Genomic DNA, 19,158 nt, shown 5'->3' with positions numbered 1-19,158 from the left:
TGTGCACTCAAACTCTTTCAAAAATAATCTAATACTGATTTTATTGTCAATAATTTAATTGTCCTGCAGTTATTTCAGGGTCCTGAACAAGACAGTAATTGTGGGAAATAAATTTACCAATTGGTATTTTAACTATATTATTCACAGTAGTGAAAAGCAAAGCTAATAGGGGCGCCCACCATTCAGCGAAGCATTTGTAAACCTCAGGTGGTAGGGCATCCGGGCCAGGAGCCTTCCTAGATTTGAGCTGTTCAATTAGGGTTGTGATCTCATTTGCCGAGACAGGGTCCCAGCAAGGCAAGGTTGCGAGAGTTTCAGACCGGGCTAAGTCTATAGAATCCTTATCTACGGTATAAAGGTCTTGGAAGTAACTATACCAGGATCGGGGATCTACCGTTACAGCTGGAGTAGTTGCACGTGTGTGGCTAGCAACTATGGCCCAGAATCCTTTATTATCCTTCGTTTGGATAGAATGAAAAAGTTTGTCCCAGTTAGCCTTAGCAGTAGCCTCTTGTTTTTCCTGTAAGAGCTGGGTAAGGTTCCTTTTATAATCAAAGTAAATATTGGGGAGAAAGTCAATTTCACCCCTCTTGAATTTACTAAACAACTGCCTGAGTTGTCTTTTTAAAGCACTAAGTTCTCGTAGTCTGTAACTATCAGAAGTTTTGGGCTTCCAATACTCAACAATGCAAGTTTGCTTTGAAAGAGCATCGGCGATGTTCTGCATTAGTACTTCAAATAATGTAATAAGATTTTCTGTAGGAAATGCATTTAAAAATTCTGATCTAAAATCCTGAAACTGTCTGCTAAACAACAGACTCCCGGTATCTTCAAAGGAGTGATTTTTCCACACGATTTTAGGAATTGGAATCAGGAATTGGTCGTTGCCCTTATGTACATAAAATCCCAATTCCAGATACAATACTAAGGGCATATGATCGCTCCATGGTTGGAATTCTACTGAAAAAAATTTAACATCTCTAAGTTCAGGATACGGTATTAAAACATAATCAATAACACTATTACCCAAGGGGGAAACAAAGGTATAATCCCCTTTGTTGTCCAGCAAATTTAGACCATTCAAAGGCACTAGATTAAATTGCAAGCACATCTCAGACAAATTTTTTCCAGCAGCATTGGTATGACAGTCTCTTGAGCATCTTGGTAAGGAGAAATGGTCGGGTAGCATATCTGCCGCAGTTAGAGTCTTTAACATGAAAGTGATTCCTCAATTGCTCTATGGAATCCCCCTGTGGATTAATGCTTGGAGCCAAAAAGTTGAAAGGATCCAGTCAGCCTTCTTATACAAAATATTCGGAGTGCCACATTGCATTCCTTATGCTGCACTCTGTTTGGAAGCGGGACAGCATATGCTGGTTACGAAAGCTTGGCTGGCCACCCTTAAGTTCTGGGTTCGCCTGTGCTTTAATTCGGACACTGGTAGCCTTATCAATCATATCCTCCCCCAGCTCCATGGATCTAAGTGGTGGCGGGCAGTTGAAATTAAAATACTTTCCCTGGGATTCTCCTGGGAGTCTTTGCAAATGCTACCTCCTTCCGAACTCTTTTTTCAACTAAAAAGGCGACTCCTTGACCACGAGCTACAAGTTCTACAAGACCAAGCGCGAAGTAACTGTTCCCCCTTCTTTTTCAACATCAAATTCAAAACCAATGTGATGGCAGACTATCTGAGTATACTCCAAGAGCCCAAGCTGAGATGGATATACACAAGGGCTCGTTGTAATTCCTTCCCTTGTTCTATACTCCAAGGGAGGTTTCTTAAAATTGACTCGCAAGAGCGGAAATGCCCCCACTGTACTATAGTGGTGCAATCCATGGAACATATAATGCTCAACTGCCCCAAATACGAGGAAGCTAGGACCAGGCTTTTGACCTTCCTTCCTGCTAAGTTTAAGGAATACTCTGTTGCTGGGAAGGTGGCATTCCTACTAAACAACTCTTCTTCTGTGATTTTAAATTCTGTAGCTAGGTTCCTTTTAGGAACCTTGGAATAATACCTGTGGTGGTTTTATATATGGAACATCTGTCTGGATAATGCTGGTTGTTATATTCGTTTTATGCCTAATAAAGGTTTTATGTATGTATGTATGTAAATGTTTACAGTGTCAGACTAAGATCTGAGAAACCAGTTTCAAATCCCCACTCTGTTGTGGAAGCTTGTTGGATGACCTTGGGACAGTTACTCTCTCATCCTAACCAACCTTGTTGTTGCCAGAGTACAAAAGACAAAAACAAAATAATATACTGCCCTGAACTCCCTGGAGGAAATGGAAGTTTCAGTGGGATAACTTTATTTATTACTTCCCCACCAAGTTCCTTCCCAAAGTTCACCCTCTCCAGGTAGTATCCCCAAAATCTCTAGGAAAGAAATAAAAATAAATTTACCAATTGCTTCTGTGGCCAAGGATTTTGGTTCAACTGTCAACCCAATTCTGACACTTCCTGTCCAGTCCAATGTGGGTTTACTCAGAAATTAGCTGCTGCATAGAAGGTGGTTACTAGGTGTGCAGGAACAAACCAAGCAACTCTCTTTCAGCAGGAATTGCCTTCTGATCACTGTGTCTTATTAGCCAAATAGTAATTGAAGAAAAACAAACTCCCATAGTGGACTGGCAAACCCTTTATGCTAATCTTCTTATCAGTAACTCTTAACAGTCCAGAAGAAAAATATATATTAAAAAATGTAATAAGCTGAAATAAAAATATGCAACCAGGGGGTTCTGAGTAATAAATCATATACTCCACTACTATATACCCTTATAATTTACCATTTCTGAAATGCTGAAGGCATACTTAACACTCAAACACAAAATGAAACATTCTACTGTTTTCCTTTGTGTTGAAATGATTTTGAATTACCTTTCCTTGAATAAATGCTTCAGAACTTTAAAGTGTGTATCTTCTCCCAGAAAAGCAATTGCTGCCATTACTTGCCTGTGGGCTGGAAAGTAGCCTGACAGCATTAAGATCAGATCCTGAGCAAAAAGTATTTTCTGCACCATGGATAATAAGTCCTTTTCCATCCTTCCAGTTTTCTAATTCAGCAACCTTTTCCTGTAGTTCTATCATCATTGTACCTGCCAATAACAGAAGGAAAAACTACTGAGGCATTCAGCTCATAGTGGAACAGGAGAAAAATATAGATTTTTTAGTACAGCAAAGAGTGGATTCTTTAAAATAAATCTAAGGCAAAGCTGACCATGTTGCATGGTGGGAGGGATCCATATGTCTATCAACCCTCAAGTAAAACAATAGGGTGAAAAAAATTTTTTCCTAATACCAGAAACATTGTTCAATAACAGAACACAAAGTTAGTCCCATCACCTCATCATCAACTCCCATTGGGTATTAGAACTAGGCTGAGGAGGAAATGATTAAAATACCACAGAACACTGAGGAAAGACAAGCCAGGATTTCGTTCTGCTCACCTATATGCTTTATTCTTAAAAAAAAAACTTTATACATGCAAGTGTGAGGGCAGGGAAATAAAATAGAATGGATCAGTCCCTAGTCTACTTATCCAGTCTACTTTGGTCCTAGTTGACCTGTAACGGAGGAAGTAGAGTAGGTGGGCATGAGTGAGGCTGGGGAGTTCCTCTGTCATGCTGACCCTTACTTACAGCTACAGTCACTGATTATCTATATACATAAAAATCTATCAGTGTGTTTTTCTGCTGACAGGTAATCTCCCAAACTACTGGACCAATTGCTTTGAAATTTTCACACAACGTCGCATTCGCGTGCGGCCAGGTTTCCATACCGTTTCCACACCTCCTGTTGTGTACATGTCACAACTGTGCCAGTTATCGTGTACATGCCACACCTGTGACAGTTGGAACCACAGTTCTGTTCTGCAACAGCGCCATCTACTGGCCGTCAAAGCAACACCCTCTGATACAAGGGAAACAACCATGCCTTCCTTGAAAGCCACTGCCATCTGGAGTGAAAGAGATGGGGTCCGCCATCTGGACATGGCCCACCCACCCTAGCGGAGGAAGGGGAAGGTAAGGGAGGGTCCGGGACTTTGCTGGACCAAACGCTCTGAAATTTGAACACAATGTAGCTCATGCCTCCCAGCGTGTTTTAAGCTAGGTAATTTGCCTGCAATGGAAGGGAGTGAAAGAGACAGGGCCCGCCACCTGGATATGGCCCACCCACCCAAGCAGAGGAAGGGGAACGTTAGGGAGGGATGGGGCGGGGTGCCATGCAAGGGAATGGGAGAGAGGGAGGGGAGCGAGGGGCCCCTTGCCCTTCCCCTCCCTTGCAAGCATTGTGCAATGGCACATGTTCGAACTGTTCACTTCCCCTTTTCTTTCTTTTCCACTTCACCAGACTGAGACACAGCAACGCGTGGCCGGGCCTGCTAGTATTCCTATATAATGCAATCTGTATAAGACTGGCTGCCAGTCACTTTAGTACATTTGAGGAGCACATAATGAAAAATGCTCATGGCAGAATGAATCACAAATCCTATTTTACATATTTAATTAGAACAATTCTCATGGTAGGGCGACAATTCAAAGTTTAGCCAAATGCCTCTCTTTTCTTACTTGGAACAGAGAGGAACACTAATAACCACCCAAAGCATCTGTTTCTTCCAAAGGGTGCTGTCATAGTTCAGTGTCAAGAACCATTAAGAGTTAAGTGAAGAAAGCAAAATGGCTATGAATGTCTCACTCCCATGACTTATGTTGTACAAAATAAACACTGCATTCTCTATAATCCCCAGACCCAATATAAACAAAACTTCAGGCTTTCTATGATTTACAGCTAGAAGTGTTTTCACCAGTGGTGTCTAGAGAAAACAATTCTTAGCAGATTTCAGGCCCTGGGAATCTTGCAACTCAACTATTCTGGTAACACAGACTAACATCTGTTATGATGTGATATGCTTCACTGCAGTATCCCTCATTTAGAAGAGATGAAAAATGTCTGCCAAATACAGGCCACTGGGAGAATATCACTGTCTGCCAAATGCAGGACAAAGCAGAGTATCACTGCATGCCTATGATGTACTAAATTGGTACAATCCCATCACAACTGCTGCGCTAAGCCACAATTAGTCTCTTGAATCCCAGGCACAAATGCTGGGGGAATTTACAGAGGTGTTCATGACAGCTAGGAATTGTTCCTCTCTAGTAGTTCAAGCATCTTCTAGAAGCAATTTATGCCATTTTTATTTGGACAGGCATTTTATAGCAATTATACGATTACTAGCTGATCAGTATTTATGCATATTTGGTGCCTATCAAAATGCCTTCAGGACAGAATAGACTATGCAGACCAAGAAGTAAGCCAATATTTTTCCTTGGAACATGCAGGCAATCTAAAAAGAGCTGGGACGACCGACAGAGTCTCATTTACCCGTTTTGACAGATAGGTTGTCCAGGGTTGAGATACACTCAGGCTGATTCCGCATGGGCCAAAAACAGTGGTGTGAAAACAGTGTGAAAACAGTAGAAACCCTTTTACACCATTTTAAACCCTTTTACACCATTTTCACACCATTTTCACACTGCTGTTTTTGGCCCGTGCAGAATCAGCATCAGAATCCTTGTATCTCAGAATCCTTGTGAAGAATCCTTGTGAAGAACAAGACCTATTTAACACTTCTGCGACAAAGAACTAGATGGTTTCACAATAGTGTTTAAGGCATTAACTTTTTTTTGATACACTTGGAGGAATCACACACACCAACATTGTTAATACCTGTGAATGCATTCATTAGCTTTGGGTTGTTCAAGGTAAGTATCCCAATGCCATCTTCCTTCTTTGACAGGTTGATAGACCCACCGGTAAACTGCTGTAGTTTTTTCTTTATTTCTTTCTCTTCAAAACTATGGATATGGTTATACAGAGACACATTTCTTTGCCAGAGCAACCTCCCATTAGGCATTCGATGGAAACTCTTCCATAAGAAAATAACCATTTCTGGAAAATAAAACATATCAGAAGTCAGTATAGGCCTGTATCTCCAGCTTTCTGAAACCTACTGCAAGACCAAATGATTGCAACTAAAGATAATCAATTCTTTGATTTACAGATGAGATACAATCAGGAACAAACACAACACATACAAGAGAGAAGCAAAGCTCAGAGCTGCAATGGATTTGGGAAGAGCTGTAGACCCTGGTGTTTGAGAGGCAGAGAGTTTGAGATGAACTAAACATAATTCTGCTGTTTGTCTATTGTCTTTTTAACAGTGCCTTGCTTCACACATACACAACCATAGAAAGCTGCAGGCAAATACTTTATTCTGATTAGTCTTGTGACATGTATGCATTACCCATTGTATGGCTAAGACCCTTATCTGACAGCCTCCATTCTGCTAAGCTCAGGCTGGACTCAAGGCCGCTTCTCTGAGAAGGAAGGGGGCTCTTTCCTCTTTTGGCTCTTCTCCTTTCTACCATCAGCCTGTCAAATTGTTCTTTACCTGGTACTGCCTGTACTACCTTGACAGTCCTTTCTCTAGGACTGGATATCTAGATTATCTCTCCCAAGATTCCTTCCACAAGGGATGTGGCATTTAACTGTAGTACTGCTGGGAGAATGTCTGTCAGGGATATGGTGGGATCATTACCATCCATTCGATTTCCATTCTATCCATTTACAATATTATTATCCTACCCTTCCTCCAAAGACCTCAGGGCAGCATACATGGTTCTCCCTTCCCTTTTTATCCTAACAGCCTTGAGAGGTAGCATAAGCTAAGAGAGAGGCCAACATGGCCAAAAATACTTAGCAAGTGTCCATTGCAGAATAGGGGGGACGAACTTGTAAGGAGACAGATGATTAGACCACTAGTATAATTATAAAGTCACAACAGATTCAGTGTACTTACCTTGTCTAGTTTAAAAACTCTACAGAAAATATTTGTACCATTAAATCTACTTGCCAAAGCATAGACATATTAAATAAAAATACCACGGTAATTAGACAAGGTTTCTTATTTTTCATTGTACAGGAGGATTTCTACCCAAGGAAAGTGACCATCTCACTTCCTCTACATCACCCTTGCAGAAATTTCCTCCTCCAAAATATTGTTCCTGGGAGGACGTCCCTGTCCCCCAAGAGCAGCTTTTCAGGGTCATTTTGAGTTGCTGTACAGGGGGAAGCAAAAAAGCTGCACGTGCAATCAGAATACCTTCCATCTGCAGAAGCAACCCATACCTTGCCATTACATCCAAAGAAAGTGAAAGCTGGGCATCAAGCCAAGTTAGAACTATCTACTAGTACATATAGCCAAGACAGTTTACTGTTTTGTGGGGTAAGTAGGTTTCTTGCTACTCTTACAATCAGACTTTACTCAACATTTCCACGTACAATTATGACATGTAAAAAGGTTAAGCTTATTTTTTCTTATAAAGCACAAAAAAGTAACAATACACTAGAATCTCTCTCCTTGCTGTTTATATTCCTTAGGACGTTTTACATTTAAAATGCTGATTATCAACAAATATTGTGAAGTTTCTCTCTCCACCCATAGTCTCATTATTTTGACAGTGTAGATCATTCTATAAATTAATATGCACATAAACAGTATCACTATGGTTAGAATTTTTCATTCAGCAAAGGAACAAGTAGGCACAAATTGAATATTACAGCCATCTGATGATCATGAGTCATGGTGAGTGATTCACACAAGGCGTATTATCACAAATCACTTTATTATATTTATTTATTTTAAAGCTGCATATTTTGATTCAAAACCAGAAAACTGGGTCCTGGAACAGCTAACGACATATTAAAATATTTAAAATTATAAAATACAAATTCAGTTTAAAATACAAAACAGAAGAAAAAGTCTAAAGCATCAAGAACACACACTACATAAACTACACAGACACACACACAAATTTTTACTTTAATTTCCTCCTCTGCGGCTGGTAGTCCCAACCAGAATCAGCCCCTTGTGTTACTGTTAGAAGTAGTTACCCAATGGAAATACTCTATAAAATGGTGGCACGTACTGAAGGCAGTCCTGTGGATACCATTTTGTCTTGTTCAGTCCTAAAGCGGTCTGTCCTCAGTGCCACCCAACATCACATCATGAAGGGGAAGAAACCAGGGACTGTTATGAAGACCTTCATCAACAAGCATGCCAGTCATTTTACATCTTTACTTATGCAAGAAGAGTGGCTACATTTATTTTTTAACATTCTAACCTCTACAATGTTTTAACATTCTAGCCTCTATAAACAAGAAGGGCAATGCAATTCATGTTCTTTAAAACCTTTGGGAATTTTACAAAATTTCATTTTTATTTGTTGGCAGAAGCCAAACTAATAATTTCTCTCTCACACACTCTTTCTCTTTAAATATTTTCCCCATCAGGGCTCCTAATAGCATTATTGTATAATATTTTAAATGAACAAGTTAAACACATAATAATGATACTGAAAGTCAAATATAAAATGGAAGGAGAAAGAAAACAGCTAGGAGGCATAAAATCTGTATTGCTAGCCACTTATGTCAACATCTTTTCCATCCTTTGCTCCCCCTCAAAAAAAATTCTTCCCCTTCAATCAGTTGTATAGTAATACTACATACTTCATCCTCCTCTGAAACTGTAATAATCATAACCGACAAGAGTAGGGATAGATGACAACTAATTTTAAAATATATGTTCAATAAATCCAAATGAAAGTTAAAGCATTGATAACTTTTTATACCTACCCCTTGGTTCAACCCTTGTCTCAAGTCAGCAAAAATTCCGTTTGTTTCCAAAAAATGCTTGAATCTCTCTAGAAAATATGTGGCCAGTTGCTGCAATACACTAAAGTCCTGTAAATGTGGCAATGCAGCCCACTTGTGTTGGAGGGAGTTATGACCAAAGTCCACTAGGAATATGCTACTTTCTAGGTATGACTAGCTATGGCAAGCCAAGGCAAACACAATGTCTTCACGAAACAGGCATTTTAAATTACTGTTTAGGTTTACAGCAAATGGTAAAAAACGTTTTATGATCCCTGGATATGCAATGTCATACCAGCAAGTTCGGTTACAAAGATCAACTATGAAACAAAGGCACGTGCTATAGCTGTACATTTTTTAAGCTTACAGGGTCACAATGAGAGGAGATAAATGGAAATCAATATTCTCTTCAACATACCTTACGAGTAAATTTTGATTAATCAAGCCCAGATTCTACATGCTTTGGAGAACTTATAATAACCTTAATAATATTAGCCTCTAGATCAGAGCAAGGATGAAAAACATTCAGACCCCTTGCATTTTAATTTTTGTTTGATTTTGAGGCTATCCTCATGGAATCTTTCCATGTTTCTGCTTTAGAACAATATCTGAAACATCCAGAATGGTACCCAGAAATGAGAAGGTTCCCTTTTGTATGGGATGTTGAGTGTCTTCCCCTGTGTGCACCGGGCACTATCATTAAACTCAATGTACTTTCTGTCTGAACTACATCAGCCAGATGCGGAAATTTTTTAAAATACTGAAAAAGACTTTGAAAAAAGAACCTGGTTCTGCAGGTTTTCCAGTGGAAAAGGTTATCATGAAAACAAGCAGCATCTTCCTTTCCTAGCAGTGGCAATCTCCCTTAGCAAGAGCCAAGAAACAAAGTCAGGCTAAGGAAGCTAACAACTGGACACATGCCCAGCAATAGCCAGCAATTTATCTTCTTGACATATAAGAGGCCTTTCTGTTTTAATGACCTTTATATTGGCTCCTGGGAATAAAGTGAGCTAAGAACTTCTCTGTAAACTTTTCCCTGAAGAATGTCTTAGTACCCTGTTACCTGACATGTTTTAAAACTGCAAATAAATATTTTCTGAAAATCTGCAAACATGTATGTCCATGAAAATCAATTGCCCAGGCTATATGGGTATACATGCAATGTTCATGGACTGTTCCACAAAGCACAAAAAAAAGACATTTGTGGGATGGAAAAGAGGTGACTGCTTGTTTTTACTCTGCAGACCCAAAATAAGATGTCAGGGGACGTCTTGAAAAGTGGCAGTTTCTGGTTTATTTTCCAGGCAGCAAAGGCATCAGAGGGGAAAAGAGGCATTTTCCTGCCTGACCGTTTTGCTCTCTGGTCAGTTTCCCCCTCAGCTTGCACCTGACATGTTGTGTGCTGCTGAAGGGATCCTTTCTGCCTCCATTTGCTGAAGGTTGTCCCAGGACGTTTGCTCTGCAGGCTCTGATCCAGGGCATCTTTTCAGCCCCAAAAGTACACAGTTGTACTCAGCTTGTCCTACCAATTATTTGAGCAATATAGTTTTCCTAGGTTCCCCCCCCCCCCCAATAAGCTGTTCACAAAGATACCCAGACACAAATACGAAAGTCTTAACAGCTTCCATTGAAAAGAATTGGGTAGACCTGCCCTCCACAGACCATCTTGGTTTCTCTGTTCAGTAAGAAAAAAAGGGGGGGGGAGCTGTGAGGAGTTCCTCCACAAGGCACCTTTTTTGTTTTTTAGTATTCTCAGGATGTCTTATTTGTGCTGTGCAGAATGGACCCACACTGATGTCTCTAATTTTGATTATGGATATAATACAAGAAAGGTTGCTGTACTCAACGGGTGTTTTGCTTGTGAAGAAGGGAAAGAATTTGGTCTGAGTTTGTGGACATCCAGTGTTCCATTCTTGCTCAAATTTTTTTTATGGGGCATTTGGACAGGCACAGTATTTCTGTTATTGAAATTTATTTTCCTGATGTGCAAACAGTAGTATTTTCCTGCTGGAAAATGAAATGTTTGCTTTATTTAGATAGCACCACAGTTGACACCATGAGGATTTTAAAGAACACAAGTATGCAAAAAGGAGTCTCTTCTAGATATTCCTGGTGACAATATTAATGATGAATTGTACAACTGTGTGTTCACATTACAACAGTAAACAATAACATACTATGAGAAAGCCAAGTTCTGAAACCAGAGAGCCACCATAAAGCCCACGGGAACACAGTTCTGGAATGTTATACAACCTAAAGGGATATCACAACACTTCTGCCAGATCAGTCTTGTCTCTTTAAATATTCTAGTTCCACAGGGCTGTTAGTTGAGCAGATGGCAAAGAAACAGTCTGATTTGCTCTTGTAATGCCAACAGCAGGTTGATCTTGCAGTCATCAGCTGGTGAAGAATTTCACAACATCATTGCAGACATCACCAAAGTGCTTATGTTTATGCTTCCTTTCCTCCCAGGATATCAGGATAGCGCATGATTTTCCATTAATCCATTTTACCCTCACTCCAGATTAGCTTCATGACTAAATGGGATCTGAACCCAGGGATTCCCATTGTTCAGCATTCTAACCACTACACCACATTGGTTCTCATTTTCTAATAAAGCTGCTATAAAAGGCCAGTTCAACAGTAGGCAGCTCTGATGCACTAGAGTCCAGGCTTCCAAGAATTCTCCATTATTTTCATCCTCCTCTGCTGGCTTGAAAAAGAGGGGCAGATAAAAGAATAACAGAAGGAATGGGCAGGAGAAACTATAGATGCCTCATGTCTTGATGTATTAGAGCTTTTAAAGGCACTGGGAAAATATTTATGTTGCAATCTGGCAACTACAGTCATAAACCAACCAGGCAAGCTTCTGACATCAGGAAGCACTACTATAGACTTTATCCTCCAAATCCCATACATCTGCAAACCACAAAAGGAAGAAGGCAACAAAACAAAGCACAGTGAAGGAAACAAAAGGCTCACTCAGCAAATGCTAAGTCATCTCAGACAAAAGGAACTAACTAGATTGCTCTGATGCAGCCAGCCACTCTTTCAAGATCCCACAAGATTGAGGTCCTACCAATTCTTAGATTTCACTATTCTTTTCCTGTGGCACTACATACTGAAACACAAAGGCAGCACTGATACAATTCTTTATGACTAGTTTCATAGGTATCAGTGATCTTGCAAATACTGCAACCTATCAGCCAAGTCCAGCAAGAAATGGTGACAGAATAAGGAGCTGAGGATATAAAAGTGAGAGTTTAGATGGCTAGAGGGAGCTTAGTGATGTACTCATGACAAGGACTTAAGAACATCTTACAGAACCTATGAGATGGCCATGAAGGCAGCGGAAAAGGTATACTTTTCTGCCTCCATTACTTCCAGTATCTCTTGCCCAGCATAATTGTTTCAGGTGATTTGGACACTGACTTCCCTACCTGGAGAATCCCAAAATTGTAACAATTTGGCTTTGAACTGTGAGGCTTATGCAAGTTTTTTCATGGACAAAGTCTTGTCTCTCCAGCATGACTTTTCCAGCCAGTAATGATAGAGAAAATAAACTGGAGTTTTGTGGCTACCTTGGGTCCAGTTTTGGACCATTCTATCTTTGCTGACAACCGGATTGAACTTGGTCAGTGCTGCAGTATTTTACCTGATCTTTCAGCAGCATTTTATAAAGTTGATCACACCTCCACACCAACCTTGGACTTTGGAGAGTGGCCTTGCAATGGCTTTCCTCCAGGGTTGGGGACAAAGAAGTGGTGTTGGGGGGAAGGTATCATCCCATCACACCCTGCTGTGTGGGGTGCCACAAGGCTCAGTCCTCTCCCAAAGCTTTGCAATGTTTATATGCACCCTCACCCAGTTATTCAGAAGTTTTAGGTTGGGCCATCACCAATATAAGGATGACACCCAGCTCTACCTGTTCATGGATGACTAGTCGGGGTCAGTAGAAGTGGATCTGGCTAGTTGCCTAGAGGCTCGGGTAAAGTGGTTGTGACTGACAGCTAATCCATCTAAGACAGAGGTTCTGTGGTTGAGCTGGACTGGAATAGGATGGGGGCTACAGTTGATGGGACACAATTAGAGCCAAACACCATCCATCAGGAGTCTGAGTGTCATCCTGGATACGTCGCTGATCATGGAACAGCAGGTCTCAACTGTTACAGGACAGCTTTTTATCATCTTTGCCATGTTTGAAAATCAACCCCTACCTATATCATTCAGATCGCAACAGCAATCCATGCAACGATCACCTCCAGGTTGAATTACTGTAACACACTTTACATAGGGCTTTCTCTGAGACTCTTCTGGAAGCTTCAATTGGTATAGAATACATCTGTGAGGGTCCTAACAAGAACCCCTTGGAAACTTTCTGTCCAACCTATTCTCCACCAGCTGCACTTGTTGCCAATATGCTTCCAAACCTGGTTCAAGATGCTGGTTTTAACCTTTAAAGCTCTTTTAACCTTTAAAGCTGGTTTTAACTTTTAAAGCTCTGGGACCCTCATTGCGGGACTGCTTGTCCCACTATGTCCACCTAAGGATGCTTTGTTCTAGTTCTCAAAATCTTCTGGAAGTCCTTGGCCCAAAAGCAGTCCAACTGTTCTCGACCAGGGCCTTTTCATTCATGGACGCTGTCTGATACAACTCTATATCTGAGGAGACCATGGCCCTGAGGGATCTGGCCCAGTTCCATAGGGCTTTCAAGACAGAGATGTTATGTCAGGCACATGGCTGAGACCTTTGGATGCGCTATTGCATCCACCAGAGCCCCCCCTTCTATATGCTCTCCTAGGTCCCCCTCCCAACATACTTTGTCAAGGGTCTCTTATCCTTAGGAGTCCGTTCTGCTGGGAGTTTATTATTATTTGTATTCCATGGATTTTAATATATTTTTATTGTTTTATGTATATAGATTTCTTGTTACCTACCCTTAGCCCCACTGCAGTGAGGGAGTGGCATAATATAAATCTAAAATTTAAATAAATATAAATAAATAAACAATACAGTTGGAAGCTAAAAAGAAAATACAAGTCAATATCTATATTTTCTTCATAGAAATGTTTAGGAATACTGGCAAAGTAATTTGCCAGGTTACAGTGTCCCTTCCACCACAAAGTGAGTCATAACAAGCAAAAATAAAACAGCTACACCTGTTCTCCTCTAAAACCACAACAAATTCCTGAACAAAGGCATACACAAATACAGATACATATGAAATAAATACAGATACATATGAAAGCATAATCTTTATTATAATGTAATTTATATAAAAATCATGATTAAGATTTTATGTATGAAAGTAATGCTTACATCGCACAGCTCTTCTTAACAGTCCTTTGGTACACTGAACACAATGTTAATAACAGAGATGATGTTTACAAGGTTTGACTACTTTTGTACCACTTAGTATCAATGGACACACACGTGGTTTTCCAGTTGCTAAATGAATTTGAAATATCTACAAAATCTGTATCAAACAACTCCTCTTCAAAGGAGCGTAAGCTTGTATTCAAGATCCGCTGGGTGTTAGAATGAAACAGAGCAAGTTCTAGGGATAATTCTTCCAGGATGAAAGTTTTAAGTAGAGTTTTTGAAAGAACTGAACTTCAGTTTTTCTGAAAACCAGAGGTAGTCAATTTGCCCACTACTGAAAGCATCAGAAATATCTACAAGACTCAAAGCTACTACTACTTCACGAGTATTAATTAAATTTGATTACTCATCTACCTGCATATCATTTTCATGAACAAGATGACAAATTATGATGATTATGTTGGATTTATATAATATTTACAAATTACTACATTATCATAGGAAAAACTTTTGCTAGGTTTCAGAAACTATACCCATAGCTCCATGATTTGCTTCTAAACAATCACAATAGGACATGCAAGTACTTTTTTGAACTGTATCATGCTCCTTTCCAAAATTTCCATATCACTTCACAAGCTATATCTCAGAATCTAAGCCTATCTCTGGGTAAAAGACTTGGAAATCAATGTACCGTCAAGGGTTTCACAGCCAGAATCAACTGGCTGTTGTGGCTTTTCCGGACTGTGTGACAAGCTCATTATAACAGTTAAAAGGTAACTCTTATTTTTTGTACAATACGCTCTGCTTATAAACATCATTTTTTAAAATTTATGTAGCTACTGCTCTCTAACTGCATCAAAATTGTAGTTTTGCCTTAATGGATTCCCTTTCTCCCACCTATCATATAATATTTACAGCCTTGCCACCATTTCAAGCTGCAGGTGGGTGAAAATGAAGAGAGATTCACAGCATTAGACCGAATCAATGCCGTACAGATTAAACTGGTAATTGGCTTGGCAATAAAATGTAAAAATAAATGTTCCTTGCTTGACAGTGATAAAAATTCAGTGCAAATTCCACTCTCACATTTCACTGTCGAATCTTGGAACATTAAGCTTCCAGGAAATACACTTGAGTAAAATCAGTTTTTGTGCCATCCACCACAACTGTCTTCAAATGAAGCAGAAGGAAAAGAAATTAAGGTGCCATAAGCAAACAAGAGGTGAATGAATTCAGACTATGAAGCTTACTCTCCAATCCCTATGGACACTAACTTGGGGTTACATTCAAGTAAGCTCAGTGCAACTTCCAAGTAAGCACAGAGACCTTTGGGAGAAAATTAAAGCTGCCTGATATGACTTCATTTCAAACACAAAGAATGTGACAACCATGTTTGTTTGTTTTTCAAATTGTTTCTCATTACAGTACATTACATTCTGAGGAGATCCAAAGCCACTTCTTTATCAATCAGCCACAACAATGTACAACTGTTCATTACATCTGGCACCACAAATTATCTGTACTCCTCCTAAAAGCAGCAGCTGGTCTCTGACAGCATTATGAAAGCAGAAAAACTAGGCAACTGGCGGACACGTTAGTGTCTTCTACATAATGGGTGTTTACAAAGGTATTCAGGAAAGTTGGATCCTCATTGCTGCAGGGCCACTTCACCACTGTGCTCTGACACAACAACTTCACTGATCTCAGCCTTTCTACAGGTGCCCCGCTGCAAATGGGCAAAATTGCAAACTTCCCATATACATATTCTTTGTTGTGGCCTTATGAAATGGCCTGCCTGATGAGGTCAGGAAATTCCCCACTCTCTTGGCATTCTGTAAATGATACAAAACTGAATTATTCAGGAGGGCATTTTCATATAGGTAATAGGGCTATGCCATAAATGGAACTATTTGGAAAGATGCTTTAACAAAAGGAAAGGTTTGAGTTTATAAAATATGAGTTTATACTATTCTTTATAGCACATACTATCATTGCATTGTACCATGTAATTTCTGCACTTTTTAACATGTTATGTACATAATTATGCTTTGTTTCAGATTTCTGGATTCCTAACCCTGGAATACTGCATACTGAGTGTCTCATTTCATTGATCATATTGATCACACTATGTCATCTGTCAGAGGTCTCAGAGAGAAAGGCAGACTATAAATGACATGAATAAAATATGCTCTTGAGCGTTTGGCAGCATTTTACTCAGAATTGAACTAGGTGGGAGGGAAAGAATCCCTCAAAGATTATAATATCCTGAAGAAAATTTGACAGGTGGGATTTTTTCATTGTTCCTTCCCTTCCACAATTCCCTCTACTCAATACCCTAAAAGCTTTACTATCTGCCTCCAAGATATTATGAGTTGATGGATGCATGCCCTGCGTTCTTTCCCCCATCCACATCTAGAATGCTTTTAAGGACTCAGAACACTCAGAAGCTTTAAAAAAAAATCCAGGTGGGGAAAGGACTGGGAGCAGGAGAAATACTTTTTTCTATTCTAATCAATCGCACTCTTGAAAGGACAATCTAAGTACAAAGGAAAAAACCTCAAACGTTTAGTATCCTTAGAATGGGATGTTAAGGTCAAGGATGTGCAGCATGAAGTCCACTAACTATAAACCTAATTCTGCTCCCCACAGAGTTCAGAATACCCCAGATAAATATACCATCCCCTTGAAATGTACCATTCAGATTCAAGTCTAGAGGATTCAAAACAATTCACATGCACAAACAGGCTGCCGGTTCTATCCTGTTTCTATAGCCTTCATCAGTGTGTAGTATTCTACAAGACAAATAAGGTCATCAATACTCATTATAATTACACAAAAAACCTTGAACATATCAGACTACCATCATGTATTCACTCACCACGTTGGACAACACCATACTGATTGTTTCAAAGAGACCAAGGAGCTCTTGTAACAGATCTTAAAACTGAGAGTGCTGCTTGTGAATGTAAACTGTTTTGAATTACTCTGGATATAACTGCTGGACAGTTTGAATAAAATAAGGAACTATGTCTGCACTACAAGTATTTTTTAAAGACTTTAATGACAAAAACTCAGCAAAGAACGAAATACCATTCCTACAGTGCTTTCATAAGTCAGCTATCAATTGCTTTTATTACACGGAATTCCTTGCTTTGTTTCCATTATATTGTGGTTTCCCACCATTTGTGTATTATTTTCTCTAGTGAACTAATCTATGACATGTGGAGATTCTCTGTAACCCAGGAGATCTCCAGCAACCACCTGGAGGCTGGCACCCCACCACATCATCTTCCAAAGCCTGGATTTTGATCAAGAATCATTAAAATGTGGCGGGGGGGGGGGGGGGGGAGAGCGGGGAGGCACAATGGAAATAATAAAAGCACAAAAACTCAGAGATTAATTGGAGCCTGCAAGAAAGCTGCTCTGAGCATAAGCAGAACACCTTTCCCTGCCCGTTTTGATCTTCATGTGGAATTTGCAGTGTGCAATTCAACACACTGCAAGTATTCTGTGATGTACAGAGCTATGCAAAGGAAGAAGTCTGCACCCCACACGCCCAGAGCAAAAGCTTTCAGGCACCAGCACCTAGTTTCTAACATATCCCAAGATAGAACAAGGGAGGAAAGAAAGCTGAAGGCTGCTTTCCTTGGGACTATTAATAATAATGGAAAGTAACTAGTGCAAAGTAAAAGTAAACTTTTTTCCTCGGGTTTAGCTGTAGACTCTTCTTTATGGCGATTTATGAATTATGTATTGGTGAAGGTAGACTTTCAGAAGAGAAGGAAGAACTCTGAATTATTGCTTTCCTTCCAGTGAAGGCGCTTAAAGACCAGACCACGGCGAGGTTACTAACCTGCACCCCTGCAACAGCTGCAGCCGCCAATTCTGCACAGCAATCTGCAACACTCGGTGTCGCAGGAAAAAGGATCCCTCAAGAACTCGTCACCCTACACAAGAGATCCCTATCAATAAAGAAGGTAGGAAGGGCCGACTGAATGATGGAGCTTATGATCACTGTGGGGGTGGGGAAGGTTTGGGCCAGGCGCTGATAAACCTGAGAGGGTGGGGGCAGATCTTTCCATCTCCTTCGAAAAGGCGTCATTTGTTTTTCTTCTCCGCGTGAACTGTTGTCATCCAAGAACCTAATAGGCTGTGCTTTCCATGGAGCGGTGAAGAGCAACAATAACAATCGCACGCACGCCCCACTGTGGTTTCGTTGTGCACTACAAGCATACATCCACAAAGAGTCCAGCAACGCATTCTGATACTGAAAACCACTTGCAGCACCTTCAGAAAGCTTAAGGACATTCGAATGAGACGATTGTGTATTTCAGCCCTGGTTTTTTTCCGGGGGCAACTGGCATCTGACAAAGGGAGCTTTGATGCTCAAAAGCTGGAAATCTTGTTGATCATTAAGGTGCTCGAATCTTGCTCTTTTATCCAGCAACCATCACCCAAAATCTGTTTAGCTAGAGATGCAGGGCTTGACCCTGATTCTGTATGCAAACCAAGGGTCCTGTTCAAAGAAGTAACCCCCCCCCCCATTTTATTTTTAGAAGTACAACACCTTTACCTCCTGTGGCCAAGGCTGAAGCAGGATTCAAACTAGTGATGCTAACTGGCAAAGGCCAGGTTAGTGCAAAGGTTGTAGGGACTTATTAGGGCTGAGAAGTCCCAGAGTCAAATCTTGTTCTGCCATGGAAGCTCATTGGGTAACCTTGAGCCAATAATCATACCTCATAGGGGTGTTGTAAGGGGAATAGTGGAAAGGGATAATCAGTTTTTTTAATTTTACAAAATGTATGCCCCACCTTCCTACTCTTATGAATGCCATTGAGGCAGCTGATACATTAAAATATACATAATAAAATCCTTAAAACCATTAAAAAGGACATAATTAAAACAACTAAACCCAAAGCCAAAATACATACTAAATCATAAACACAATTGAAACATTGGGACAGGAAGGAGTGCAGAAATGAAACAAAAAAGTCTTCACCCACTAGTGGAAAATGGCTACAGAAGGTAACAGAAAAATATCCCTGGGGAGAGTGTTCCAGATTTTTTGTACTACCCACCTGATCCCAGAAAGTGAGGGCGCCCCAAGCAGGACCTCCAAAT

The 19,158-nt window shown here is 40.2% G+C and overlaps 1 protein-coding gene across 3 annotated transcripts in view; it reads right to left on the bottom strand.

The window, feature by feature from the left end:
- ECHDC1 (ethylmalonyl-CoA decarboxylase 1) overlaps window positions 1–18,198 on the bottom strand; it is a 37,727-nt gene extending 19,529 nt beyond the window's left edge. Inside the window, exons 1-4 of one of the 3 annotated variants that reach the window (XM_048491207.1) lie at window positions 17,891–17,949; window positions 7,885–8,105; window positions 5,731–5,952; window positions 2,956–3,098 (exon numbers count right to left, since the gene is read on the bottom strand). In XM_048491207.1, coding sequence (XP_048347164.1) covers window positions 2,956–3,098; window positions 5,731–5,950 — 363 coding nt within the window. In that variant the 5' untranslated portion in view covers window positions 5,951–5,952; window positions 7,885–8,105; window positions 17,891–17,949. Of the gene's footprint in view, window positions 1–2,955; window positions 3,099–5,730; window positions 5,953–7,884; window positions 8,106–17,890; window positions 18,024–18,091 lie in introns of those variants that run through there. The other 2 variants (XM_048491189.1, XM_048491198.1) reach the window with 2 other exon arrangements.
- Between the last annotated feature and the right edge of the window lie 960 nt (window positions 18,199–19,158).

This window comes from Sphaerodactylus townsendi, linkage group LG01 (genome assembly GCF_021028975.2).
Source record: "Sphaerodactylus townsendi isolate TG3544 linkage group LG01, MPM_Stown_v2.3, whole genome shotgun sequence".
Taxonomy (NCBI): domain Eukaryota; kingdom Metazoa; phylum Chordata; class Lepidosauria; order Squamata; family Sphaerodactylidae; genus Sphaerodactylus; species Sphaerodactylus townsendi.
Note: the sequence above shows the minus strand (reverse complement) of the source record. Positions and strands in the feature narration are given on the sequence as shown.